The sequence below is a fragment of the Chaetomium tenue genome (genome assembly GCF_020726465.1).
Source record: "Chaetomium tenue strain MPI-SDFR-AT-0079 chromosome Unknown F5144scaffold_1, whole genome shotgun sequence".
In the NCBI taxonomy this organism is placed as follows: Eukaryota; Fungi; Ascomycota; class Sordariomycetes; order Sordariales; family Chaetomiaceae; genus Chaetomium; species Chaetomium tenue.
In genome coordinates this window covers 6,025,342-6,052,546 of record NW_027117329.1, presented here as the reverse complement: position 1 = coordinate 6,052,546, position 27,205 = coordinate 6,025,342, and the positions used below count along the sequence as shown (strand labels likewise).

At 55.2% G+C, this 27,205-nt stretch overlaps 12 protein-coding genes across 12 annotated transcripts; 5 read left to right on the top strand and 7 right to left on the bottom strand.

The window, feature by feature from the left end:
• Window positions 1–293: 293 nt before the first annotated feature.
• F5144DRAFT_476550 (ankyrin repeat-containing domain protein) lies at window positions 294–2,359 on the top strand (the record flags this gene model as incomplete). Its single annotated transcript, XM_066785035.1, has 2 exons — window positions 294–1,334; window positions 1,955–2,359. Coding segments are annotated over 2 exons (1,446 nt in total), but the record flags the coding sequence as incomplete, so codon positions are not given.
• A 4,012-nt stretch (window positions 2,360–6,371) lies between these two features.
• On the top strand, window positions 6,372–7,489 carry F5144DRAFT_558911 (uncharacterized protein). The gene is made up of 5 exons (XM_066788107.1): window positions 6,372–6,692; window positions 6,760–6,840; window positions 6,927–6,956; window positions 7,048–7,173; window positions 7,243–7,489. Exons 1-5 carry the CDS (start codon window positions 6,558–6,560, stop codon window positions 7,324–7,326), a joined length of 456 nt encoding a protein of 151 aa, XP_066649544.1. The 5' UTR covers window positions 6,372–6,557; the 3' UTR covers window positions 7,327–7,489.
• A 223-nt stretch (window positions 7,490–7,712) lies between these two features.
• F5144DRAFT_589512 (uncharacterized protein) lies at window positions 7,713–8,917 on the bottom strand (the record flags this gene model as incomplete). Its single annotated transcript, XM_066790046.1, has 4 exons — window positions 7,713–7,750; window positions 7,834–8,469; window positions 8,527–8,710; window positions 8,762–8,917. 4 exons carry the CDS (start codon window positions 8,915–8,917, stop codon window positions 7,713–7,715), a joined length of 1,014 nt encoding a protein of 337 aa, XP_066649543.1.
• Window positions 8,918–9,664: 747 nt separating this feature from the next.
• Window positions 9,665–10,016, top strand: F5144DRAFT_477367 (uncharacterized protein; the record flags this gene model as incomplete). Its single annotated transcript, XM_066785042.1, has 2 exons — window positions 9,665–9,871; window positions 9,945–10,016. The coding sequence occupies 2 exons, from the start codon at window positions 9,665–9,667 to the stop codon at window positions 10,014–10,016; spliced, it is 279 nt and encodes a 92-aa protein (XP_066649542.1).
• A 65-nt stretch (window positions 10,017–10,081) lies between these two features.
• F5144DRAFT_525037 (uncharacterized protein) lies at window positions 10,082–10,724 on the bottom strand (the record flags this gene model as incomplete). The annotated part of the gene is made up of 5 exons (XM_066786795.1): window positions 10,583–10,724; window positions 10,476–10,521; window positions 10,320–10,390; window positions 10,228–10,260; window positions 10,082–10,117 (listed from the first exon to the last, which is right to left on the bottom strand). The coding sequence occupies exons 1-5, from the start codon at window positions 10,670–10,672 to the stop codon at window positions 10,082–10,084; spliced, it is 276 nt and encodes a 91-aa protein (XP_066649541.1). The 5' UTR covers window positions 10,673–10,724.
• A 586-nt stretch (window positions 10,725–11,310) lies between these two features.
• On the bottom strand, window positions 11,311–12,916 carry F5144DRAFT_609042 (uncharacterized protein; the record flags this gene model as incomplete). The annotated part of the gene is made up of 1 exon (XM_066791614.1): window positions 11,311–12,916. One exon carries the CDS (start codon window positions 12,914–12,916, stop codon window positions 11,504–11,506), a length of 1,413 nt encoding a protein of 470 aa, XP_066649540.1. The 3' UTR covers window positions 11,311–11,503.
• Window positions 12,917–13,842: 926 nt separating this feature from the next.
• F5144DRAFT_638983 (uncharacterized protein) lies at window positions 13,843–15,719 on the bottom strand (the record flags this gene model as incomplete). Its single annotated transcript, XM_066792703.1, has 4 exons — window positions 13,843–13,862; window positions 14,016–14,186; window positions 14,294–15,112; window positions 15,338–15,719. The coding sequence occupies 4 exons, from the start codon at window positions 15,717–15,719 to the stop codon at window positions 13,843–13,845; spliced, it is 1,392 nt and encodes a 463-aa protein (XP_066649539.1).
• A 566-nt stretch (window positions 15,720–16,285) lies between these two features.
• F5144DRAFT_544188 (uncharacterized protein) lies at window positions 16,286–17,468 on the bottom strand (the record flags this gene model as incomplete). The annotated part of the gene is made up of 2 exons (XM_066787283.1): window positions 16,286–16,295; window positions 16,393–17,468. 2 exons carry the CDS (start codon window positions 17,466–17,468, stop codon window positions 16,286–16,288), a joined length of 1,086 nt encoding a protein of 361 aa, XP_066649538.1.
• Window positions 17,469–18,184: 716 nt separating this feature from the next.
• F5144DRAFT_81278 (AMP-binding enzyme) lies at window positions 18,185–22,103 on the bottom strand. Its single transcript, XM_066793443.1, has 7 exons — window positions 21,210–22,103; window positions 21,007–21,141; window positions 20,866–20,948; window positions 20,701–20,804; window positions 20,337–20,621; window positions 20,188–20,281; window positions 18,185–20,130 (listed from the first exon to the last, which is right to left on the bottom strand). Exons 1-7 carry the CDS (start codon window positions 21,778–21,780, stop codon window positions 18,316–18,318), a joined length of 3,087 nt encoding a protein of 1,028 aa, XP_066649537.1. The 5' UTR covers window positions 21,781–22,103; the 3' UTR covers window positions 18,185–18,315.
• F5144DRAFT_81282 (uncharacterized protein) lies at window positions 21,855–22,310 on the top strand. Its single transcript, XM_066793444.1, has one exon. It carries the CDS (start codon window positions 21,952–21,954, stop codon window positions 22,192–22,194), a length of 243 nt encoding a protein of 80 aa, XP_066649536.1. The 5' UTR covers window positions 21,855–21,951; the 3' UTR covers window positions 22,195–22,310.
• A 322-nt stretch (window positions 22,311–22,632) lies between these two features.
• Window positions 22,633–24,767, top strand: F5144DRAFT_558901 (ClpP/crotonase-like domain-containing protein). Its single transcript, XM_066788106.1, has 6 exons — window positions 22,633–23,244; window positions 23,370–23,500; window positions 23,594–23,623; window positions 23,733–23,849; window positions 23,913–24,090; window positions 24,161–24,767. Exons 1-6 carry the CDS (start codon window positions 23,055–23,057, stop codon window positions 24,277–24,279), a joined length of 765 nt encoding a protein of 254 aa, XP_066649535.1. The 5' UTR covers window positions 22,633–23,054; the 3' UTR covers window positions 24,280–24,767.
• On the bottom strand, window positions 24,466–25,040 carry F5144DRAFT_598642 (uncharacterized protein; the record flags this gene model as incomplete). The annotated part of the gene is made up of 2 exons (XM_066790964.1): window positions 24,466–24,884; window positions 24,950–25,040. The coding sequence occupies 2 exons, from the start codon at window positions 25,038–25,040 to the stop codon at window positions 24,466–24,468; spliced, it is 510 nt and encodes a 169-aa protein (XP_066649534.1).
• Window positions 25,041–27,205: the final 2,165 nt, after the last annotated feature.

Here is a 27,205-nt window from a genome sequence, read left to right as displayed (position 1 = left end):
GTGTCGGTTCTTACCCTTTTTATGAATACGCGTCAAGACACTGGGCCGCGCACTTCAAAGACGTCAATCCGTATTCATCAGCGCTCCACCAGCAAGCCCTCGCATTCCTCGACAACAGCCAATCGGTTGCCTCCTCGACCCAGGCCTTCATGCGCGTTTTCGATGGGCCGGAGGTGAAAGACATTACCGCCCTTAGCCTCGTTGCCTATCATGATCTTCCTACTCTCGTGGAGTCGCTTCTCGACGGCGGCCGGGCGCCCAACCTGGTGACCCAGGTCGACTCGAGAGGCGGGACCCCGCTCTTGTGGGCGGCTCGCGGCGGAGCTTCCTCTGTGGTCGCTATGCTGATGAAGGACCAACGCGGCATGGACCACCGTGACGAGGACGGTCACACTGCGTTATCTCTTGCCGCATCTCTAGGCCACATTCGCGTTGCTCGCTTGCTGCTCGAATCAAAGGCATTGCTGGGAAACTCTTTCAAGCCGCCTCTAACTCTGGCTGCTGAGAAGGGCCACAGAAATGTCGTTGAGATGCTGCTTGACCATGGCGTAGACTACCGAATGCTCCTGGAGAACGGCGACACGGCGCTGCATAGGGCCGCTGCGAAAGGCCACTCAGAGGTTGTCCAGGTTCTGCTCCCCCACTTCAAGAACGACGGTGTCCTAAATCACAAGAACCGCGCCGGGCAGATCCCGCTCTTTGTCGCGGTTTGCGGTGGCCACGCCGACGTTGTTAAGGTCCTCGCTGCTGCGGGCGCGGATGCCAAAATCGCTGCTCCGGTCGCGAATGCCGACGTCGAGCAAACGCCCCTTTCTCGGGCGGTTGCAGACCAGGATTGGTCTGTAATTCATGCTCTCTTAGCTTCTAAGGCGGGCCTGGGGCCTTACAAACCCAAGCCTCTGCTCGCAGGGGCAATTAAACGCGAAGAATGGCAAACAATCGACCTCTCGTTCCAACAACCAGACATAACACCACCAGCGAGCACCCTGGGCCCCCTTCTATACCAAGCTGCACGACAGGGAAAGGTGTCGGTGGTGGTTCGGGTAGTGGAAAAGGACCCGAATGTTGCGCACACTTTGGATCATGAAAGCCATCAGCCGACTCCGCTCGCCTGGGCTGTCCGAGGAGGACATGCGGAGGTGGTTAAGGTGTTGCTACGATACGGGGCCAATCCTAACCAACAAGATGGGGAGGGCAAGACCCACCTGATGCGCGCCATCGAAGCCGGGAAAGACGAAGTAGCGGCCGTTCTTCTCAAGGTCCCAGGCGTGGATACGAGGTCGAAGGATTCCGAATCGACAACGCTTCTGGCCCGAGCGTCGGAAAGGGGGATGGTCGGTATTGTGCAACAGCTCCTCTGTCACGGTTATGGCCGCATGCAGGGTCCCGATGGGGGCGCACGGGAAGCGTCCCCAGCCAATCATTAAGAATGGGTCCCAGACCAATCAGGAGAGGAACGGAGGGAACGGCTACCGTTCCCAAGGTTCCTATAAGGGAACGAGAGGAACGACCACCGTTCCTCGCGTTCCCCAAGGAAGAGGTACGGAGATACCTAGGATCTAGATAGTATATAGTCACTCGTTCTGGAGAGCTCTGGGAGTTCTCCAGTTAGCAATCACAACTACAGTCCGCTACAAGCTCACAAGCCTACTGTTGAAACAAGTCTATTGTTGTGCACCCTTTGGCTGCACCGAACCGAAGCATCCTTTGCAAGATTACCTTCACTGAACCCTAACAGGATAGGATCCTGGAGTAGGTTCGTCACATCCTCGCCCTGGATAGCACGGACCCCAACGCCATCAACAAAGCCGGCCACAGCGCCATGTCCCTGGCTGCTGAGAACGGCCATATTGACACAGTGTCAAAGCTGCTCGCCAAGTGGCAGCCGGCACTTGCCCCGAGCGGTGGCACCGCCCCGCAGAATCCACTCATATGCGCCGTACGAGCCAGCAAGGCGCCCGTTGTCGCGATGTTGGCCAGGAATGGCGGCGGTGTAAATCTCATGAATGATGTTGCCACTGGCCGGACTGCCTTGTCGATTGCCAGTGAGTTAGGGAACCCGCCAGTCATCGATGGTCTTCTCAAGGGTTTGAAGAAATCTGAAGGCAGGGTCAGTGTGGATCTCGCCGACTCGGATGGCAAGACCCCCCTTTGCTGGGCGGCTGAGAAGGGCTATGCCCCCGTCGTTGAGCGTCTCATTGACATTAAGGCAAGCGTGAACACGAAGACTAAAGAGGGCTGGACGCCTCTTCACTACGCGGCGCAGTCTAGCCGTGGCAAAGTTGTCGCTATCCTCCTCAACAAGTACGCCGATGCTAACGCAGCGACCGACGATGGCATTACTCCCTTGATAGCGGCGGTCCAGATTGACGCTCCCTCCAAAACTGTCGTAACTCAACTTTTATCGCACGACAAAACCAGTCTCTACGAACATGTACGGCGGGGAAACGAGACCACAGTACAGCGCCTCCTTGACGCCGGGTACAACGTCAACAGGTAAGACTGGTGGGGGCGGACACCTCTCCACGCCGTTGTAAGGAGTGAGGGCCAGCATCCTGGGGAAATTGTAACAGCGCTGTTCGCCGCCAATCCAAAGCCAAACCCCCTAATCAAAAACAACCCCAAGGTTACGCCGGTGCAGCTAGCACTCCAAGATTCCGCAAAGTCCGCAACCTATCCTCTCCCTATCGTGGAACGTTTCCTCGGGTTGTCAACGGGCCTAACATACAACACCACGGCCACGGACTGGCTTCAGGCCTATGAAAACCCATGCATTCTGAGGGTGCAGGAGCAGCCTGGGGAGGGGACGAAGGTTCAGAAACTCACCCCAGATGTATTTCTCGACCACTACGAGACTTACCCTAGTGTCCTGGTGCCCGGCTTCCGACAGTTGATGTGAGACAGGTTTTCCTTGATTCCCCTTTCTCAAACGAGCCCCTATCAACACCGTTAGACCGTTGCTAATTTTCCCCAAGCTTCATCAACAACTCCACGGCAGAGCTGCCAGAACACCTGACCCAGAAGCTATTACCCGAGTCCTACCCCAACCAGCCAATGATGCCATGGTCAGATCGGCCACAGGAGGGTGGCAGCAGATACTTCACATTTGTCCTTGACTTCTTATCCTTCTCACAGTTCCGTGATTCCGACAGCTTAGTCTTAGGCTCCGGCAAATTGTTATTGATCAAGTGGACTGCTCCAACAATGACCGATTCTGGGCCAGGTTCGCGCACTGGGAGCAACCAAGCGGGGCAGAGCTCGAGAAGCGCTACTCACATCAGCACCTTGCGCGACGGGTGTATTCCAGATACCGGCGTCAAGTTCTTCGAACAGTTCATCGACAACCTCCAGGTGGAGTGGCTCCGAATGTGTGACGATGCACGTCGTCACCTTGCAAATTCGGTATGTGATTGCAAAATCTTTCTGAGATTCTCGCTTCTTCCCGTTCTCGCCCGCCCTTACTTGTTCTTTCCGTCTTGGGCTTTTTTTTTGAGTTCTACTCCTCGCCCTGTAGACCCACTTCTTTAAATGCAGGGTGGATTTCCGTACAGAATATTACATCGTGCACCACCGGAAAATTCACTCTTCGCCTCTATCTCCATCAAGGTAAACAGCAATTCCCCACGTCCAAATAAATATAACATCATTTTTTTCTTGCAAATCGCTTTCGTCGGCCTCGGTGAATCCAGATCAAGCGCTCCAGCGGGATTTCGCTTTCCGCTCGCTAAGATGGTAGACTGTGAAGTCTCAAATGCGATTCCTCGTGCGACGGCTCCCGGCCTTCCCGTTCTCCCTCATCAACTCTATGAGACTCTCGATACTCTCATACAGGACCTGAATGCCTGGGGCCGTTCCAACGGCCTTGCCTTTTTCAAGCAACGTCCTTCGAACTATAAGGATGGCAAGCCAACCCGATATGAGATTGCTTGCGACCGTGGAGGCAAGATACGTGCCTCACAGTCTATGGTTCGTCGATCCAGCACATCGAAGACAGGGTGCGAATGGTCTGGTGTTGCGAAGGCGTTGAAGGAAAATGGCCGCAAGTGGTCATTTGAGGTGCTCACCGGTACACACAATCACTCGGCAACGTCTGGCGACATAGCAGGGTTGACCACTCACCGGGTCTACCGCGGCTTGACGGACGATATGAAGGCCGAGGTGGCGACGTTGTCCCTCAACCCGGCCCAACGGCCTCGAGATATTCTCAGTTATCTGCGCAAGGCGTACCCAGATGCGATCTTCACCCAGAAAGACATTGAGAACTATCGCGATCGACTGCAACGCGATAAGCAAGACGGCAAAACACCAACGCAGGCCCTCCTCACGATACTTCAAGAGACTAGCACCTACCACGTCGTTCGGACTGACCCGACAGACCCCCGCACGATCATTGGACTCTTTTGGACTTATCCTTGGGGCGTCGAGATGTGGAGGAAATACCCATGGGTCTTGCAGCTGGACAACACATACAAAACCAATCGCTTCAACATGCCACTATTCCAGGCCACCGGTGTAACCAACGTCACTACTACGTTCAACGCAGCGTTCGGCCTTGTAGACAATGAACGGGAAGACGGCTTCGGATGGCTGGCACAGCAGCTCCTTGCATGCCAGCTACACCACCGCATCGAGAGTCCAGGAGTCCTGATCACTGACTTCGAAAAGGCGCTGAAAAACGCTTTAGAAGACTGCTTTCCAGAGGCTCGCCAACAGCTTTGTGTATTCCATATCAACAAAAATGTGGTGTTGAACATCAAGCGCAAGTGGAAAAAGACTCACCGTGAAAATCAGCTACCGCTAGCGCCGAACATCGTGGACGAAGCCGTCGCGGATCTTATCCTCCTCGAAGAAGTCGACAAACACCAATTGCGCCAGTTAAACGCGCCCCTGACCGATGAAGAAGATCCGGACGCTATTCGCCTGCCTTCTCCAGAAGAACTTGCGCATTCGCCAGCCGGTATCTACGCGTTGTGGAAAGTCATGGTTTATTGCCAAAATGAAGACGAATTCGACGAAGCTTGGAGCCGATTCAAGGCCGAATTCAGCGATCAAGAAGCTATCATCGGCTATCTGGAGACTCAGTATCTCCCGTTGAAGGAAGAGTGGGCCCGTCCGTGGATTTCCAGGCTCATGAATTTCGGCCAGCGTACCACGAGTCCCACCGAGACAGCACATCGTGAACTCAAAAGTTACCTAATCAACGGCAAATCCAGCCTTCTCAAGATGCATGAAGTCATCCTCGAAATGATCAAGAACAAAGAAATCGTCTACAAAGAACGAATCGCGACTCAGAAAGCCCGCCTCCGGACCGAGTTCCAGGGACCGAGCTTTGGCTGGCTTGGACCGACGAACAAGGAGGTGTCCTACAAGGCCATCGACAAAGTGAACCTGCAGAAAAAGCTGGCGATGGCCTCACAACCAGGAGGTAGCACCCGGTATCCTGGAGGACGACCATTACGGCCCTGCACCGGCCGGTACACACAACAATAGGGTGTGCCATGTTCCCACCGACTGTTGGCGAAGTTGGTTGAGAATAAAGCACTCACCAGGGACGATTTCCATGAATTTTGGTGGCTTGAACGCAGCCTCCTTGAGGAATTCCCGATATTGAGCGTCAACTCCCCTGCAATGGCCAAGGGCAAGGGGCGGGCAAGAGGAAGTGGTCCCTTTCAGGGATCAGAGATTATCGTACTTGAGGCACCATCTTCAACTGCACCGGCGGTCCTGCAGACCTCAACATCATCAATTCCAGCATCACGAATGAACCCACGACCAACGAGGCCGTCAATTCGGCGCAAGCCGTCTCAATGGGAGGAGGCCAACGTGGCCGATGTAGAGGAGGAGGCGGCCGCCTTAGCGCCGGCTGCCTGGCCAGCCAAGCGGATGAAGTTCAACACGTCGGTGCCTGCGGCCAAAAACACAAAGACATCTTCAGCCGGCGTCTCAAATACGCCAACTGCACCAACCAGGATGGCCGGAAAACCCTCTCAGCCATTGCAGGCCACGCAGGACTGTATCGTCGTTGAGCTGGATTAGACACAAGGAGGAGGAGGTTGATTCTACAACACCAAAATTCTTATGATGATCATATATTAATTGACAGGGAATAGCCTCAGCGGCCACCGCCGTAAGTTGAATGCATTCTCTGACCCTTGATGTAGCTGCTCTTGTGACTTTGTGCGACCCATTAAGGTATGTGTGTGTGTGTGTGTGTGTGCGTGTGTATACGGAGCCGTACAATAACTATGCACCATTGAATTTTCCGGTGGTGCACGATGTAATATTCTGTACGGAAATCCACCCTGCATTTAAAGAAGTGGGTCTACAGGGCGAGGAGTAGAACTCTTTTTTTTTCTTTCAATATCTGACCTCCTTAATTGTACATTGAGCTAGTTTTATGCTGACCGTAAAATCTCCGCCCACCTCAAAAGAGGACGAAGCTGTTTGTAAAATGCGGCGGAGACCCAAAGACCATCAATGGTGTCCTGGGGGACGTGGAATTGTGCGAAAAACTGCAGAAACACCTCCAAATCCATGTTGACGCCGCCTCCACGTTTATGTCCGAGTACTACGACCAAGATGGCGCCGAGCAGGCGCTCCTGGACACCTCGGGCATCATCCAGAAGTTTAACGACCTTATCGGTAAAAAGGTCGCAGGGCTCATCACCCAGTCGGAAGCGTTGATCTACATGGTATGTTCAACGAACGGACCAGTTCTATAAAAGGCTAACGCAGGCCCCTCGCTCGCTCCATGGCCAGGAATTCACCCTGGTGTCCCTTGCCGAAACCAGACATGTCACGTTAATGAGCAAGAGCATGAAACGCCTCACGTGGATCTCGGTAAGTCTTCGCCAAAACATTGATCACAACATCAATAATGCCTAAGCGGAGAATTCTAGCTAATCTCAACCTCTCACTGTGCATAGCTCATTTTCCTCCCCCTCACCTACGTCTCGGTACGTACATGTACACCTGGTCACCTCAGGTGGTGACCTCCAAACCCACACGCCCAGCCGTATGTACAACGCGTGCTAATAATTGGACTAGTCGCTCTTTGGAATGAACGTCGATATCCTGGAACCACAGCCGCCGTTTTATTATTATTTTCCATCGGCTCTGGTAACCATGGTCATGGTCTTAGGCATCTGGATTCTATTCAAGAGGGACGAAACGGTATGCAAATTGAATGCCACGCTCGTCGTCTTCATTGTGTTTGTGACAACATATGCTGACTTGTCAAAGCTGGAGAACAAACTGGAGAAGAAGTTCGCGTGGCTGGTCGAGCATAAGAACAGGGAAAATGAGGAAGACGCCGGGACTGCTTGACGGGACTTCGTCTTCGGCGGACGGCGGCTTGAGACACTGCTTGGAAAACATAGCGCATCTAGACAAAGATTGGGGTCCTACCATGTTCCGCTGGGATCTGATGGATACTAGGATAGGGTACCTAATCGAGATTGAGACATGACGCCGTGGCAGCAGGAGGGCGGCAAGCTTGAAAGTCGGCTCGGTATACCATGGGAACCATAAAAAAGCGTTGCGGGTGACAACATAATACGCGTGAATCTTATTATTATCTCGCCCAGGGAAGTAACGTCGGTCAAGTCGCCAGTCACAGTAGAACAACCCAGCCATGCGAAAACACCCAACCCTATGATGTGGCTCATACCTGATCTTCCTCACCCCTCAAACACACATCATTCGACTCACGGTTAGAAGATGATGTTTCCACCCGGCAGCTCTTTCAGCCCTACAACGAAAATTTGAGTCAGCAAAGCCCTCTCAACCCCTCCCCTCCCCAAGTCCCTCGCCGGTTCCAAAACGAGCACTTACATCCATCAAAGTCCTCGTGGACCATATCCTTCGCGACGCACTTATTCTGCTGGGCAATGCTCTGGGTCTTGAGCATGGGGGCCGAGACGTAGGTATGGGCGTCCATAGCGCGCTGGAGCGAGTCGTCCTGCCAGCCAAAGACGTAGTCGGCGTGGGACGAGAAGCCCGTCGAGTCGCCGTTGGACCACACGAACGGCTGGCTGCCGTCGGCCGGCCAGTCCTCGGCCCGGTTGAACGCCGACGTGTCCCACACCGTCTCCAGCAGGATCTGCGGCAGCCGCACCGGGTGCGACGCCGGGCAGGGGCCGCCCGACTCGAACGTGCCCGTCTCCGGGTACGCCACGTGGTCCTGGTGGTTGGGCGTGTCCAGGTTGACGCCGTCCCAGCACGTCGGGAACCGGTGGTTGGCCATGATGCCGAGCTTGCAAGGGGTCTTGGGGAACCCGATGCTCTCGGGCTGGCGGGACGCTTGGTTCTCCATGCAGGTGTAGGTGAGCTGCCGGAAGTCGCGCGCCTGGTCGCGGGTCTTGTACGAGGCGTCGCCGACCAACATGCGGAAGCCGGGCTTGAATGCTGTGACGGTGGAGCGCTGGGCCGTGTCGAACAGGGCGTCAGACATGTAATACACGACCTGGGCTGGTGTCAGTGGGTGCCGTGCCGTTTGTTTGCGCGGGGGTTAACCTGCCATGCCACCCTGTGTGCCTTCCATGCCGGCTTGGGCAATCTGGGGCACACGCTTGAACGTGCCGTTCCTGGCGCGGAAGTACATCACGGCCGTCCAGTAGTTGGAGAAGTCCTCGGTGAACTGGCAGCTGGTGCATTTCGACTGTTTTACCAAATCATGGCTGGGATGGTCCATGGACACGTTGAACGAATCCTACCTCTGCCGTTAGCCCCAAGCTGCAGTTGAAATGGTTCATAACCCTACCCCTCCAATGATCTGGTGAAGATGCGGTGATGGGTTCTGTCCTGGGGTGACTAGGGGGTCTAGGCGCTGGATCGTTAGACGGGCGCAGCCAAAGCGAAGCAATGCCGACGCAGGGGCAGCCAGCCCGAGGGCGGCCGTAACAGTGTTCCACTTCATGCTCAACTGCCAGGTGGTGATGCAGACGATTCTTGGAGCTTAGTATTGGGCAGTGACTGGAGGAAGTCTCGAAATCAGGAACACCCGAAACGGCGGAACGCAGCCAACCGACTTATGTCTATGGCCCAGATTCTTCCAGAAGGATAGAAGTATGAGCTGGCAAGTGCCGATCCTGGTATGCACCAGCCAGATCAAAGGGGCTGCGCAGGATAGCAAGATAGCAACCGTTCCGGCAACCGAGCCGCTTCCAAGTTAATCTAGGTTTATAACCGGGATTACCTCTCCACCAATGGATCAGCGTGTGGACATTCAATCCCCAAGACATGGATAGTGGTTGAGAAGACCAGGACGAGGGGGTGGTAATGATGTGTCCGACGGCAGATGGGAGGGTTAATCTTGAGGTGAGCTGGCCAGTCATATTGAGACTATCGTTGTGGCTGAAGGACCTGGTGATCTCTGGCTCGGTAAACGGAGTGAGCTGCTCTGCCGACAGAAGCTGATCACGAATGAACGTTGCACCCAACTCTATTTTCATGTTTTTAATCAACGGCAAAGAGCCGATTGACCCGGCTGTCCCCGCCTAATTTCGTTCCAAGACCATGATGTGGGACGCCATCAACACGTGGAATCGGTATATGTGCAATGCTATCGGTGTGCTCCTTCTTGATATACAGACGTTCGGTACTCCGCGTATAAGTGATTAAACAACTTTCTCACCTCTTCGTCATCCACGTTCAACTGCACACCATGAAAGTACCAGCCGCCTTTGGGCTCATCACCCTGTTTCTTGGGACAGCTCTGGGCCAAAACTACCCAGAATGCACTCGAGAGTTGCTCCGAACGGACGACTGCGCCGCTGTTGCCAACCCCAATGCGTGCTACAACCAATTCCGCTGGAGCGCACGGACGCTTAGTTGCATCGATGGGGAGAACGATACCCAGCGGAAACAAAGGGTAGGTCACTCTTGTTGGCGACCATTCTAAAGGCATTGAGATTACTACTGAAATATGACACTAACTTGAGCAGGCGTGCAAGTGTTGTAGCTGTGTTGGCACTGTCATGTGCAACTGGGTGACGCAGAACCGGTATTGCTCCTGACAGGTTTGGGCTGGGTGATTCGATTTTGGCAAGACGTCCAACAGTTATCAGGATTGGGAAAGCAGTTACAACAGATACCACGTAGCACAATGGAACAGATCCTCGGCGGATTAGCTTTGCACGGTCAACAGAGATATCAATTTCTAGCCACCCTTCCCCCGAGTCCTTGCACGTCAGGCCTTGAGTATCACCCATAATGGCATTTGCAAACGCATTCAGGCTGGTCGAGGGCAAACATCCTGCACTGTATCCGTCATCAACATCACTGCTTGTCTCTAAGACAGCGGGTGTGAAAAGTCATACGTAGGAATCGGCACAGTTGAGGGAGCTGCAGCCGCCGGCTAGCTCGCAGCAAGCATTGGCGCATTTCGGTTCTGTCATGTTGTTGTGTGAGCATAATTAGCATTATAGAAACTTGGAAGTAAACAGTAGATACGGTCCGATAGGGGTAAAGCGTACTCGGGAGTTCGACAGCGCAGCTGGCCCTCTTCCAGGTATCCCGTCTCTGCAACAATATTTAGCGGGGAATTACAACGGTCAACTGTGACTACTCTGCGAAGACGTACAACAACAAAGTTCAACTCGTTGCTTTGCGGTTCTGTCGGCATGGCGGTGACGGTAGCCGCCAAAAAGACGAGAGCGGTGAAGAGTTGCATGGTGCTGACGGAATTATGTTGGAAGGTGAAGCGGATTCCGTCTTGTTGCCCTATGCACGATGAAAAGAAATGAAGCAAGGTATCTCCAAGGGTTTATAGTCCCCAGCATGCCAACCCAACCAAACCGGGGTCTTACATCGGCCGAGGAGTTGACGATCAACTATGTCAGACGGGCGGTTTCCCGCTCCGCCGGGACATATCCACCACCTGCCTTTTGGGTGAAAGTTCCTGTCATTCAGAACCTTTGAAATCTCATGCACCCCGCATTCCTCTTACCATCCACCCAATTGGTTGTTATAACGCTTTAGCTCGAGCGACACTTGCCGATCGACTAGTGCCAAGGCACGGGGGAATGCCGTGATGGTGTTAGTCAATACAACTCGGAAGGTTGTCGTGTGCCTGCTTACGTCTGAATGGTTTGGTTCTGTGTTGGCTAGCTCGCGGCGAGACCAAATGGAGGGCCAATTAATTTCATGGATGTTTGCCTCTTTGTGGCAAGGATGGAGATAACTCAAACGGGACTCGCCAGCCGCTCGGTCCAGGACCCGAATCCGTGGACAGAATCAGGCCGCGTTTATATCCACGAACAGGTTTGGTAATGGGGGTCTTGGGCTTGTTTGCCCACCTTACCCGTTGTTATCGTGCCAGAACCAAGGAGCCGAGGGGGTCACTGTCAAGATCACCATGATCATTCCAGAATTACAAGTTCACTCTTACAATTCTCGCCCCGTTTCCTCCTATTGATCCCTATTTACCCCTCATTATACCCTCCTTTGGAACTTCCTTCTGCTTTGGAAGAGCACCCTTCTGAGTCGGAAACTGCGGGGCCCCTCAACCAGCCTGGTACACCGCCAACGCCGCGACATGAGGGTTAATCATGGTAACATTATACGGCGTCACGAACAGATCCCTATCCGTCAGCGCGATAAACATGGTCCCATTGACGGCCGGATCCCCCTTCCACGTCGACACATTTGGCTGGATGGTGTACGCGGTCTGGTCCTCCACACTCACATTCAGCAGCGGCGTGTACGTCACATTGAGCTGCGATAACCAGGCCGCAAAGCGCGGCTCGGCCACGTTGGTCGTCGTCACGTAGCTGTTGTTGGGCCCGACCAGCTGGCCCGGCGCGTCCCACCGGAAAAACACCTCGCGGCCGGGGTAGGAGAGCGGGATGGAGCGGTTGTTGGAGACGGCGGCGCGGCAGTCGAGCGTCTGGTCCGTGGCGTTGACGCACAGCTCGTCCGGCGGGATGCCGGCCGTGGACAGTGTGTTGGCCCAGCCGCCCGTGGTTTCGTTCCACACGTCGGCGCCGTTGATGCGCGCCGGGTTGGGCTGGTTGAGGATGTGCAGGGCGGGGAAGTTTTGCCACACGAGGCGCGTCTGGTTGTACGGGCAGGAGGAGATGTAGGGCGCGAGAAGGGTCCATGCCCAGCTCTGGGGGATGCCGGGGGTGTGCCACTCCGGCATGGGGAACTGGCCGCCGAACTGGCGGAAGATGAGCTGCTGGCGTGCTTCGACCGTGATGCTTTGCAGTAACATCGAGGCGGCCGGGCCGGAGTTGAGGTGTGGAAGGAAGCCGTACACGCCGGCTTCGGCCCAACGCGTGAGTTTCTGGTTGAAGTCGATGTACTCGCGCACGTTGGAGACCGGATAGTTGTAGGTGCACTGCTTGGGTGCGTTGGGGCCAAGCATGTTGGCTATGACCGAGGCGTGGCCGATTTCTTGGTCAGCCATGTGTTGTAGCAGATGGCGATCCTCTGCGTTGATGCCGTACGCGTCAAACTCCTCGTCCGAGAACGTCGCAAGTCCCCAATGAAACGAGTCCAATTCGATCCATTCATGATAAAGTGCTAGGGCGAGGGATTGATAGTCGAAATCGCTGGCTACTTTGTAAACGGGCTCCGAGCCGTTGGTACCAATCCCACCACTGGGGGTGTAGGGCATCGGCTGGTCGCCGTGGAGGTCTCCGTCTGCCTCATAAGCGACAATGCCGGGCGGGGGCGGTGCCGGAGCGATGGAGGGGCCCAAGACAACGGTAGAAAGAGCGCCAGTTGTGGTAGCAGGTGGACCGTCATAGGGGCCGTGAGACGTCACATTGGAGTGAGAAATGGCGTATGGAGACGGCAAGTTGGTAGGCTCCGAGAAGACAGTTGTTGTAGGTTCGGAAACGATGGGGACAGCCTGGACGTTGCTAATGAGAGCTAGCACGGCAGCAAACCGCGGAAGCAAGACAGGGGCCATCTCTGGGAGATGAGCAAGCACTTGCTTACACCTTCGGGATCCTATGATATAAATCGTCCAGAAGCAGGACCTGGCGTGTTAAACTAACGCTCTTTCATGTAAAAGAGAACCTGCGGCTGCCCCTTTCCCATTTTTCTCTTGACGGATGAATCCCTTTTTGCCCCTCAAGAATGACATCGTTCCTGTTCTCAGCTCCCATATTCATGATGTCACCATCGGGCTGAGCCCGTCATGATTGAGCCTATGGCAAGGAAACGTGCAATGACGTTGTTCCATAGGTACAGCCCCATACCGTACAGGGCACTGCTTGCTTCCGACTCCAGTCTCCACCAGGTAGTATCCAGACGTAATTACTTGAGTCCCATCTAGTGTATAACGCGGAGAAACCGTGGCCTTGTATATTTTCCAGGTTTCTGAGATAGGTAGCGTTCGTCCCTGAGAGGCTATTGGAGCATCGATACTGACAATATGTACCACTAATAATTGTTACTTTGCCCTTGCGGACCAATGAACTTTGATTTACGTAGTTACATGTATTGCATCCGCACAAGCTTGCATGAGTTGAATCGATAGGTAGGTAGGTAGGTAGTTTTAATCGCAGCAGGACTTATCCGTTTCCGTCCCTACATTAGTGAGAATCTTCGACTGTGACCCGGGATCGGTTGCGGTCGGCCGGAGGGAGTTATGAGGTGTATCACGGCACAAATAGGTCACGGGGTCAGGTAAAAGAGTTAGATTTCTGGTGTTGAATCCCTTGATGTTGGTGCTTGTGTCGAAAAGGGCTGCGTTGGTCGGTTGCAAGCTTGCATACTAGTCAAGATCGAGAGCAGTCGTCCCTGTGAGATACCAGGTAGGAACATGCACCTAGGTTGGCCGTACGTCCCTCGTTGGTTCTAGAGATGCGACATCGTGTTGTTTGGCAGGGCTCAAGCGGCCTCCGGCGTCTCTTTTCGCGATGTAGGTAGCAGGTCTTTGGCGGGAGGCGGGCTCGGGTTAATATCGTAAGGCGAGGACCCGGTTGGGCGCGTCTTTTCTTTCTGCCGCCGTCGTTCGATACGCTTCTCGTTTGTCTATTCAGCCACAGCGGAAAGGGGCATACCTTCCATGTTTTGGATTTTGTCCTGTTTGTCGTTATTCGCTTTCACCCGCTCATACTGGTCGTGCAGCGAGACGATGCATTCTTGGATCAAGTCCTCATACAGAAACCCCATCTTCCCGCCGACTTTGTCGACAATGAATTGATCCAGAGCCTGCAGAGCATTCTTTGCCACTTCCGGCTTGAACATACCAGCAATTGGCGCCACAAACTCCCGGATATCGAACTGGCTCCGAAGTCCCAAAATTTCCCTTGTCAGTTCCTCCGACCGCTCGACAAACATTTTTTTGTCTTGCGTGAGATAGGTGGCAGGGCGCCGAGCCTCCCGGTAATGCCGTCAACCAGCGCTATGACAGCCATAAACTCGCCGAGCGCATTCTCCTCCCGTTCCGTGAGTCGCTTCATGACCGTCGGGCTTGCCTCGTACATGATGGCGAGCTTCTTCAACCAATCCATAGCCTCAGTGCAAGTCATTTGTTGAAGGCAGAGATACATCAAGCAATGAAGATACGGGTCCTTTTCAGCGACCTTGACAAGGTTCAAGTTGCGTTTCATCGTTACCAGTGCGTTGCCGGCCTTGTCCAGCATGCCAAACTGACGGCTGAAGAGTTGACCTCCAGTCACTCTTTGGAAAATGCGCTTGAAATTGTCTCTGGCACGGTTGTATTCGTGGTGACAGACATTGGAAAGTTCTTGGGAGATGATAGCTCGGTATGCTTCGTCCTTTGATTTATCATTGAGGGACTTGAGAAGGCGGTAGATGTAGTCCCAGTTCACAATCTCTTCCACTGCGCCGTGGATAACCTGGAGAAAGGAGCCGCTGATGTACCTGTCGGTCTGCTCGTCTCCCAGTTTCGTATCGCCTTTGCATCGTATAAGCTCTGGCCGGAGGTAGAAGTGCGTGTATACGGCGCCCGTGAGAACATGGGGTTCTGTGCACATGCGTCTGAGTCCGTCTTCCACGTTTTGCTTTCTCTCCTCGGCTTTGACAAGCAGGTCCGCCAGGCTGCTCCTAACTGGACCTTTTTCAATGGGCGGCGCCTGGCACCTGACCGGCTTCTCGCGAGCGGGCGGTGAGGGGATAATGATACTGCCATAACCTGCGCCTTCCAGAAGAATCTTATCCGTTAAACTGACTAGGAGTTGGAGCCAAAGCATTCGTCGTCGTGTGACAAGCGAGGCCTTGGCGCGGAGACAAGTTTGTACCGTCTCAGCAAACTCCTCAAACCCCTCGTCGCCTGGCGAAGGTACCTTAACGCCCTTCCTGCAGGCCTCTCCTTCCTTCAGTAAGAAAGAGCAATCCTCTCCGGTCCAGCGTAGCACACCTGCGGCGCTTATGGCCTGGAAAACAACGTCGTCGTTGCCGAGATACTGCTCCGAAAGGGATGTGGTCGCGCGGTCTTTCAAGAGGTCGAGGGTATAATCGGACCCAGGCTCTACCATGTCACGCAGATTCCACTCTGGTATTACGGTATGCCCGATGATATTTAATGTCTCGAAATCCAATGCGGAGAAAGGCGGAGTAGTAAGGCAGTTGGTGCGCTGTGCTGTGTCAAACGACCGCCACAAAGTCTCCATCTCCACTTTGTGTTTCTGATATCTTCTCGAAAGGTCGACATGGAATTCCTTGGTTACATGTTCTAACGCGTCCTGTCCACCACGATGCTCTGGGGATGCGCGTTTTGATCCCTGAGTTTGTTCCTCCATGTTGGTATTTTCGAGCGATGGACGGTAATAACAGCAAGTGATGATGTTGATAGTTGACGGCTATCCGGTTTTGTACGCGATTCACAGGCGACCTGAAGTGCAGAAGCAGCTTCAGAACAAAATGGAATCGCTTGGTATTAATATACTTGATTTCATGTTCATTACAGTCTTATGTCCCGAACACGACTCGACGAGTCAGTCTTGAAAGGTCCAGAGTCAGTATCATCAAAGGGGCGGCACCGGCCGCACAGCTGTTACCATTAACACACAGGACCTAGAATTGTTCACGTGTAAGCAATCAAAGAGTCGTGAAACACTCGCCCCTCGACTAAGGAGGGTGTTACAATGGCAGGCCATTGGATAACCTCCTGCACCAAAGAAGCTGCACGTTGAGCCACCTGCCCACATGTGCCGGAGTTGTGTTGGTGGCCGTGCCTCAAAAGAGGTTAAATTAACAAACATCAAAGGGAGGGAGGCGGGGGACAACTCGCTGAATACCGTGCTTACCACTCCTCCCCTACAAAAGTATCTGCCTGATGTATCTCTACCTCCACCCTGTCTCCCCCCTATTCACCGCTACACACGGGGCAACAAAGGAAACAAACCATCCCCACCAAACCCAACAGCAACACGAGACAGCAACCGCTGGTGCATAAACACATCCAAATCACACCCCTCGCCCTGCCCACCCGCCACCATCGCCGCATGCCACTCCCACACATCCCCCCACACCTCCGCCAAATACCCCAGCCCCCTCAACGACGTCACCTCCGCCCGATCCGCCACCGCCACCGCCAGCAACCACACCGTCACCAGCTCCGCCTTCACCACCGCCCCGGCCCCACCCCCCCCAACCGCGACCGGCTCCTCCCGCCGCCGCACCTCCACCCGCACCGTCCGCTCCAGCAGGCCCCGCACCCGCCCCAGCACCCCCGGCGTCACGTGCCGCAGCCACTCCTCCCGCAGCCGCACCGCGAAGAAGTCCCCGTCGCGCGGCGGCGCCGAGGTCCCGCCGTACACCGCCCGCCAGATGTACCGCGGCCAGGCGGATGGGTCGCGCGGGGGAGGGGGGTGGGATGTGGTGGTGAGGGTGCGGAGGCGGGTGAGGACGGTGCTGGGGGAGTTGGTGCTGGTGCTGGGGTGGGGGCCCGGGTAGCTGTCGAGGGGGAGGGGCTGTTTGCCTTGGGCTTTGGGGGTTAGGGCCGTGGTGGCGGACTTGCTAGTTTGGGGTGGGATGCTGGGGGAGAACTTGAGCTCCTGCTGCCGTAGTCTTTTGGGCTGGGCGTGGTCATCGTTGCCCGTGTTGTCATCGGCGTCTGACTTTCTCTTCAGGGACTTCCCTTCGGTTTTGGCTTGCTTTAGGGGGTCCTCCTCGGCTTTCTGCCCCAGTCGGCTGCGTTGATAGTCGCGGAATTGAGAACAATATGGAATGTCTGTTGGCTTTGGGACTTCGTCGAAAATTGGCCGCAGGGCTTCGTAGTCCCGCGGAGAGTGTCGGAGCCCGTCCCAGATGCCGTAGTCAATGTTCCAGGCGATGAAATTGATACCAACCCCAACACTGGGGTCGTTATAACCCATCTTCTCGAACAAGGTCTCGAAGGTGGCCTGTTGTTGCAACTTCATCCGTTTTTGTACCCACTCCGGGTCTCTTCTCCAAAAGACCCGGCTCATGGTATCGCGCACTATGGCACGGCGGGTGGCCATCTTCTGCCTTGTCTCTTGTTTTTCCTTTGCCAGTATGCCTGACATCTTGCTTCATTCCTTGGCCTGTCGTGAGGTATGCGGATGCACCAAGGGCCGAATCTCTGCAACTGTTCGCGGTGTTTCAGATCGGAAGGTGGAGTGAGTTCTGAGTTTAGGTCCGCAGTTGTGTGATGGAAGTTGGAAAGGTCCATGAGTTTCCGGCGTCACGAATGGCGAAATATATACCAGCTAATAGTGATGAAAACCAATCCTGTGAAGGAGATGATACCTTTAAGTAACTAGTGACTACGTCACCGAAATGATCCGAGGGGCGCCACATGCACACACTGTTGAGACAGCTAGGTTGTTCACCCTGTTCAATTTTCGTGGAGGCCAATGGAGAAGTCGGACATGGGAGCTCGTGCCACAGCAGAGAGCACATGAATCCACAAATGGAAAACAATACGGAACAGCAGAAAGGGACTACGAGGCACGGATACAGCGGGAACTAGAAGCATGCCGTTACGCTACATTGAAGAATCGCCAACTCATGACCTGCCCGCATCGTCGATTGCACACCGCAACGTTGTCGTTGGGCTTTGGCCTCGAGAGCTTTTGAAGGGATAATGCCCCGGCGATTCCGCATAGTCATTTTCCTGACTGTTGGAGGACCTGGGATATAGGATAATGAACGCAGAGAAACGGTCAACCCATGTCAAAACATTTGCCTTTGTTTGGATCTTGCGCGGTGTACGGACAATGGTGGAACGGAGTTGAATTATAACCTGTGAGTTCACCTCCATATCCCGCCCTGGATCATCCTTCCCACGAATCCCAGAGCTTTCCTGTCCACTTGTTTACTCCGGGCTCGAGAACCCCGTCCACCTGCAACCTCTCCGTCCGGAAAACCGCCCTAACTATCCCAAATGGCCCCATAAGCATGCACACCTCGCGTCTCCAGCCCATAAACGACCTTAGTAGTAATCTTGCGATTAGCAATGATTATAACCGCCTCGGCCTTGAAGCTGCGCGCCAGGTTATAGCTCAACTTGACCATATCCGGCCGTCCCTGGGCCGACGTATCCCAGATCACCGCGCCCGGAATCTGGCTCTTCACCGCATCCACCAACTCCTTCCCATACGTCTTGACCGGATCCTTCGTACTCCACAAACACGCCGTCGCACAGCTCGGCTGCTGAATATGCCCCAACAACGGCCCAATCCCCGACCCCGTCGCCACGACCACCACCCGATTAAACAGCGTCGCGATCCTCATCACCCCGCACGTCGGCACCCCCCGCACCCAGATCTTCTGCGGGCCCTTCTTGATACACGCCTTGGTCCAATCCCCCGCGTTGGACACCACGAGGGAGTAGCCCGCTGGACGACCACGGACGGGTTCCGGCGCGGGCACGGTCGCGAACGAGTGCCACTCGATCAGCGGGCGGAAGGACAGGCGCGTGAAGGTGCCGTTGACGGGCACGGTGTAGCCAAAGTGCAGCCGCACCGCGTGGTCCGACAGCACCTCGGCGTCGACCGGCACTTGTCGCAGCCAGAACCAGGAGCTGGCGATGCTGAGGGTGGCGGCGAGGAGGATCCAGAAGGGTGGGGCGGCGAGGAGGGCGGAGGCGTAGGTTGCGGGGGGTGTTGTGGGGGAGAGGGGGTGCGTGACGGAGTCGGCGAGGCCGAGGAAGGTTTGTGTCCAGAAGAGTCCTAGCATGGTCCATCCGACGAAGCGGTGATAGCGCTCGAAGAAGTCGTGGTGCGTGGAGCGGAACTGGGGGAGGGCGAAACCTAGCATGCTGGCGAAGAGGGCGGTGAGGATCCAGGAGATGGCTTGGTAGGCTGCGGAGTGGTAGGGGTAGCTGCTGCAGGAGTGGGTTGAGAAGCAGTATGCGTCGCTGATGTTGGCGGATAGGAGCCAGAAGCTCGACCATGTGGCTGCACCGGCGTGGACGCCCCCGAGGTGGTAGATCTTGGCGCAGGACGCCCGGATCCAGAGAGGCCAGCTCTTGGGGACCGAGCAGAAAATTGTGTAGAGCACGTTGATGACCATGTCTTGGCGGATGAGCACCGCGATCAGGAGGTTGATGGCTACCATGTTTCCGATCCAGGCGCGATTGATGCCGTTGACATACAGGGAAACCAATGCTCCGATGTTGCCCAGGTATACCAGCATAAGCAGGAAACGGTAGGGGATGAAAGCTCGGTGCACAAGGTTCCGGAAGAACTTCGCCCTGTCCTTCTTTGGGAGGTCGCCGTCGAGGTTGAAGCTTGTCGTATCCTCTTCCGGCTTGACGATGTCGAGGGAGGTGGTGCTGGACGCCATCGTGATTGTCGCCATGGAGTTTTTCTCCGTGACATGGACCACTCCGGCCTCCTGGTCCGAATTGTACCGAGTAGATGTAGAGGGGGCGTAAGAGCTTGAATCCTGTCCAGGCGGCACAATGAGTTCCTGTCCGTGTCCTTCTATGACAATCGTCCGCAGGGCGGCCTTATCGACCTTCCCGTTTTGCGTGAGGGGGACGTGGTCGAGGCCGTGAAGGTGTTTCGGACGCGAGTAATACGGGAGAACCTGCTCCAAGTGTTGCAGAACCTCCCGTGAGTTGCAGTCTGCTGGGTGGAGGAAACCGTGGATATCTCCGTCGATCAGCATCGCGTAGGCGTTCTGGACGCCAGGGGCCGCCGCCATGACATGGGCGACGCCGTCGAGTTCAATCCGGAACCCCTGCAATAACCATTAGCTTTTGCCGGTTTGGTGGAACGCTAAAACACTAGTACGTACGTTCACTTTGACCTGGTCGTCCTTCCTGCCCATGATCTCGATCTCCCCGGATTCAAGCCACCTCCCAAGATCCCCTGTGTTGTACATCATGGACCTGCAACGTATGAGTAACCATGTACCGTATTAGCGGAATTGGTTCCATGACTTACCCGTCGAGGGCAAATGGGTCTTTGCGGTATTTTGTAGCCGTCATCTCCGGCATGCCGACATAGCCCCTAGTAACTCCTCGACCTCCGGCCCAGAGCGTCCCGACGTCACCGCCGGGAACCGGCCTGAGATCATCGTCCAATATGTAAACCGAGTTGTTTGGCGTAGGTGTGCCAATCGTCAGGGGTTTCCCCGACTCATGTCGAAGCATGGTGTTAACAATGGTAGTCTCGGTTGGCCCGCAACAGTTGTAGTAGGTTCCGTGTGTTGCCCACTTGTCCGCAAGTCTAGATACTCCGTGATTAGCGCAAGTCTTCAGCCTACGTAGCCTACGCAGGGCCATAAGCTGGGAAGTTATTGTCTCACAGTTGATTGCTTGGTTCTCCCGCGGTTGCAACCACCTTGATGTTCAGAAATTGGTCCGTTGCTTTCAGAGACAGGATCGAAGGGGTACAGATCAAAACATCAATCTATGTTCTGTTGTTAGAATCACTTGATCATGCTGACAAAGTACTGGTTCGCCCTATTTACCTCTTTAAGCGTAGGCACCCAGTCTGAGCCACGTAGTACCAGTGTTCCGCCATTGCAGAGACAACCAAGAATTTCCCAGGCCGCTGTTACATTGTTAGTTGAATCAGTAGCCTGTGTAAACCATAAAAAAGGTTTGCTTACCCATGTCGAAGCTGATGTTGAGAACCTGGCCGACTTTGATGCTTGGCCGGATTCCTAGGCTGCCTGGTGACATACACACCAGGTTAGCGACGTTGGAATGTGTAACATCAACTCCTTTGGGTGTCCCTGTTGTCCCTGTTCCAAAGTTAGCCTCTCCTTGCCCAGGTACCTAGCCAGCAACTTGACTCTGGGATTCCACGAACCGGATGTGTAAATCACGTAACACCCGCTCTGGGGCGTGGCGAGATCGATGGGGTCGCGCTTCCCCTCCTCTTCGGTTTTGGCTTCGTCCTCGATACACACCAGGCGGCATCCTCGAACCGTGTCAGAATCTGTCTTCTGTAGGCGTTTCCGGGTAGACTTGGTGCAAACCACCAAACCACCACCCGATTGGGAGATGACCGTCTCCAAGGCGGCCTGGGTAACGATTCCCCCGTCCAGTGGGACGTATTGGGCCCCGCATAGCAGAATGGCGTAGATTCCGACGAGCATCTCAATGCTACGTTTTACGACCAGTGGCACCCTGTTTCCTGGACCAACTCCAGCCGTCCGGAGGCGTCGAGCTAGCTGTTGACCGCGGATCTCCAGGTCCATGTACAACATCTCCCGGCGGTTGCCGGCCTGAGAGAGGTCAATGGCGGCGACCGATGCTGGGTAGTTGCGGGTGGCATGGCGGATTGCAGCTGTAACCGTGGGAAAGGGGCACGGTGTCGTGGGCCCCATGGTAAACGACTTTGGCACGCATTGGCCATTGTCCGGTGTTTTTGTGGCCATAGCAAACGATTCCCGACACCAAGGTAGTAAGGAGGTTATGTCAGGTATGAGAGCTTGTCTGCTTAATTTCAAGGAAGAGCCATGAACCTCAGGTAGTTTAGTCACTGTGATCGACCCAGAGTGGAGGCCAGGAGCGAGGCTTGGGGGCTTTAAATCCTTAGCTTAGCAACCATGTTCAAAGAACACTTCATCTCTTCAACAGCACGCGGCGTATCGGTCGTCCCATCCATCCATGTTCGCCCTTTGGCGCCTCGCCGCCACCTGCGCCTTGTGCGCCAGAACGGGATGAAATTCCCAACACAGCCATCTTCCTTTACAGGTCCGTTCCGCATCGGTGCCCCTGCATCGGGGGCCGTCTGGAAAGGGAAGCCGTGGGTCGCGGTTGCAAAAGAGGTAGGGTTAGGCTCTGGATAGGCCCTTGAATCTTGAAAAGTTGAGGCAGTTACGGGTTACACTCGTATCAAAGTTGCGGAGTGCCGTCCGGCGCGCTTACCTGGTGCGTGTTTTCCTGGGACCGACTTGCCTGGCCATGTTGCATTGCATCCTGGGCGGTTCATTCGCACGAATCAGAGCCCCGTGAAACAACGGGGCCGAGATCGTGTCTTTGGCGATCAGGACCGTTACGGAGCCCATCTCAGCGCATCTCGATGCAGGGCTGGGCGGCCCGCAGATGTTGCAACGGTGGGTTCCCAAGACCTGCAACGCCTTTGGCGCACCCACAGTATGTTACAGCCATGCAAGGTACCCCTGGTCAAGAGCTGCCAGTCTCGGTCGAGGTCCGGGGGAGAACGCGCCTTACGTGACGATGACAGAGCAGCCAGCAATCAAGTCTCGTGCCTTGCTGTCCAAGAACTCAGGAGTCCACGACCGGTTGGGGAACGGGTCGCTTGCTTCCTCGGTACCGAAACTGCAGGTAAGACGAACTGGTTTCCCGTTTCCACGACGGAGAACTACCGTGTCGAGTGTGTAACGAGATGTGTAACCACACAGTTGCCAAGTGCCGTCTGCAATAGGGCGCAAAACGCCCCCTCCCCGCGTTCACATGCCACAAATCTTACGACACGCCCAGTTACACAAGCATCCTTTCGTTGATTCATCAACCCAAGGTTGCGCCACCGGCCTCTCCGTTGACCAAAGAACTTTCCCATCATTCGATCTCTTGGTCGGTTCCATTTTCGGTCTCTTCTGCGGCCATCACTGCGGCCATCGCCACCACAGTGACCCTCACGGTGACCAGCAACGCACCGCAACCCCAACGTCACAGCAAACACAATATGATGCCATCCCCCATCCTACGCAGCGATCCAGCGGAGCACGTCCGCGTGCTGGCCCTCAACAGGCCAGAAAAGTACAATGCTCTGTCGCAAGAGGCCATCAACCTGCTCCTTAAGGAGCTCCAGGATGCATCAGATGACGACAATGTCCGAGCCATTGTCGTGACCGGGACCGACAGGCTCTTCTGCGGTATGCGTCGCCCTTGTGCTCTCCCATGATGGACGGCAAACCCCGGGGACCACAGAAGGGTGTTTTGGCCATCCCCTCCCGCTGACAAAGAGTGCTGCCAATCTGGCGGCGTGCTCTTTTCTCAGCAGGCGCAGATATCCGAGAGATTGCCGCGCTCGATACCGAGGCGGCGACTAAGGGTCGGTACCTGGAGGACTTGTGCAACGGCGTGGCCGGCGTGAAGAAACCGCTGCTTGCGGCTGTCGAGGGTGCTGCCGTGAGTGGCCTGCTCGGTCCGGTCATGGCGCCGAACCTAATCCCCGAGGAGCTGAAATTTGAGGCTGACGCCACCATGACATGAAATCTGCAGTTAGGCGGCGGCTTCGAACTTGCCTTGATGGTGGGTGGCGTGTTTCATTCCGCTCCAGGCTTCAATCTCGTCGACTACTCCATGTCCCGAGCCGCGACCCTCATCTCCCGAACCCCCGATGATTGATACAACGTGCTAGTGCGACCTCATCTTCGCATCGACCAAGGCCACGTTCGGGTTGCCCGAGGTCAATATTGGGTTAATCCCCGGGGCTGGGGGCACTCAACGCTTGACGAACGCCGTGGGAAAAAACAGGGTGGGTGCTGCCGGACCTGGAAGAGCCCCCACACTCCCTTCCCAGTTCTGACCATCTCCTCAGGCAATGAAACTGATCTTGACTGGGGAGTCCATCTCCTCAGAGGAGGCCCGCTCCATGGGCCTGGTTGCGGAGCTCTCCCAGCCAGGCACCGTGCTTGACGATGCGGTCAAGTTCGCCAGCATGCTCGCCCAAAAGAGCAGGGCTTCGCTCTCCCTCGCGAAGGAGGCCATCTGTCGGGGTAAGTGCTTGCCTCTGCGCCCTTCTTAACGCCGGCTTTCGTCGAGCTCTGTCCTAATTCGCCATATCAGCGGACTCTCTGGGGCGGGACGAGCAATTTGAGCGGAAGCTTTATTACTCTGCGTTTAGCACCAGAGACAAACAAGAGGGTATCTCATCCTTCCTCGAGAAGAGGGCTCCACGCTGGTAATCCATTATCGCTGCCTGCTAATAGTCTGACTTTTGGATAACTTCAATGCTCGATACATATCATCCTTGACTTCCACTCCTCCAAGTCAAATTCGCCGTCAAACAAGTTCCAGCTCTCCGGATCAGTCGGACCCGGCGTCCACTTCAAAACAAAACCGCTGACCGTCTTCCCGTCCGCACAATGAATCTAGCAATGGGCAGGCCTCAACGGTAGCCATAACCGGTTTCGTATTCTTGTAATTAGTTCTGGATTGACTGCTTGCCATAGCTTGCCATGGACGCGGCCCTGGGGCCCGTTGTCTTGGCTGGGGAGTACGACGGGGTATGCGTTCTGCCATAGCTTGATGGTATAGCCGTCAATCCACGCGTCTTGGTACTCCGTATCCATCGAGGCCGTCACCACCATGAAGAAGAAGGGATCCATCAACGGGCAGTAGAAAAAGAAGTTGTAGTACTCGAAATCCTGCTCATCGCGCTCTGGAAACGCCATCGCCACGATTGCTGCTAGGTCTCCCGTGTGATCTACCCGGTGAAGATGGTGTAGCAAGGAGGAGCCTTCGGACTGCGTTGCAGTCGATTGTTGATCCTCCGTGTGAGCCTCTGCTGCTGCCCCTGACGGTCAGCCTGGAGACCCGTTCGTGGAAGCTGTGAACCTCAGCAAGAACACTTACCTTCCACAGGGGCCGATCCCAGTGCTTGTAGTGGCGTTTCTATGCCGTCATCCCAGTCTTCCGACTCGTGGGGGTTGTCGGCTGTCTCCATTGTAAAAGATCGCGATACTGATAATCTTTATGTGTTCAGCTTTGAGATTGAGGGTCGTCGTTCTTTCAAGATCTTACTTCACAATGAAATGGACTGAGCGTTAAGTGTCGGGCGAAGGGTAGTCGGACCTACCTACCATTGCCGGTCGCTTACAAAACTGGAAGCTTCAATGGGATTGCATACATGGATTATGCCATACTACTGCATACGGGGGCAGGCGCTATGGTGTGCACCAACTCTGATCATGAGTTTGACGGGCCGAGGGTATCCACAGCCGGATCTTGGTGGGCAACCAGGTGGTAGCAAAGGTCCTAGGAAGCGACCAGGTGTGTCTCGCCCCATAACCATTGCATTGACCACAAGAAACGACAGTGGGTGCGGAGAGGTTGCCACAAAGAGCGAGAAAGTGCTCATGAATTGACCGACCCCCTTGATGCCTGGTGTAAACGAGCGCTCCCTGGTGGTCCTCTGTCGTGGGGTTTACGAATGTGTCTGCTCTTAAGTCATGGGTATTGTGGCTACTGACTTTATCGCAGATCTCAAACGGAAACCGGCTCCCGTTAGGAGACCTGTTGGAACGGTGTACTCATATACCACACTACCACCGCCTCAACAGCTTTCCTAGAAACGGTGGTAACCACTGTATTGGCATTTCCGGGATCACTGCCCGCTTTGTAAAACCAGAGCTTATGCCCAGCATCTCCCACAGGTACCTAGCCATTGAGGTTTGTTTGTCCTGGGCCCGCCACCCCGGCCAGCCAGATGTTGCAATTGCCATCCAGAAGGACTTTGTGTAACGGGTGATCATGTGGCACAGCGACAACTGATCGACTACCTTTATCAAACAAGGAATGCATGAAGGGTACTGGGAAGCCCTGCTCTTGGGCAGACAACCCCATTTGGATGACCAAAGCCTATACGGGCGAATACTATCTCCACAAGCCCTTATTTAAAAAAGGGAGGACTCGATCACCGTCGCAGGCAATGAAAATTAAAATTCTACTCTGGAACACCGAAGGAAACAAGCAAACACTGGAAGTCTTGCTGGAGGAGGCCAAATACGACCTCTTGGCGGTGCAGGAACCGTGGATTAACAAGGAGACGAAGTCTACATACTGCCCCCGGAGCAGCAGATACCACCTGGTACACAAGCTCGAGGGGCGGGCAGGGATATACGTGAGCAAGAGGTTTGGGATCAAGCAGTGGGACTCCGAAGCCACCGAGAACTGGTGCCGTGTGTGGTTTTCAGAGGCAGACCTTGGAAGGGAGGGCCCCGGATTCGAGCTTTGGTCCATATACAACCCCCCCGGCGGCGAGAACGTACCAAGAGCCTTTCAGGGACGACCGAGGCCAAGCCACCCAGTAGTTCTGGCAGGTGACTTCAACTTGAAGCACCCACTGTGGGACGATTTCGGGCGCTACGACAGGGAGTCTGAAGACCTACTGCAGCTGGGTCTCCTGTGGGACCTCACCATCAGGACCCCAAGGGGAGCAACAACACGAGCCCCTCAGGGGCGACAGCGGGGCCGTCCGTCAACTATAGACCACTTCTGGACCTCGGGAAACCTCCAGACAACATACTACGGGGAGGAGTGTCGCGGAAAGTCAGACCACTACCCACAGGTGCTCGAGATCGAGGGGAGGCTGGGGCCGAAGCCAACCCAGCGGACGGCTGGGCCTGGAACAAAATGGACAGAGAGAGGGTGAAGGCTGAATCAGCGTTGCTATGCAAGGTCATGGGGCTCACGGACCCGGGACCGGACGGACTACCGGCCAGAACCCGGACAGTCGAGGGTCTTGACAAAGCTTTCGATAGCCTGGTTGAGTGGCTCACCTGGGTCGCGGGGAAAAGCACTCCACGGAAGAGGGCGAGCTGCAGCTACAGCTCTCCCTGGTGGACTGTGGAGGTGCAGCAGGCCGTCCGGGAGGCCAGGAGAGCCGAGAGGTTGGCGAAGGAGACTAGGGCAGAGTACTGTTGGGAGGAGCTCGGCGAAAGGCTCAAGGACCTTGCCAGAACAACGCGCGAAGCACGGACGAGGGCTTGGAGGAACAGCCTACAGGAAGCAAGCGAGGCAAAGAAGCCCGATCAGATGTGGAGCTTGGAAAGATGGGCTAGGCTGTGGAGCTTTTTGCCGCCAGAACCACCGAGGCTGCCGGAATTTAAG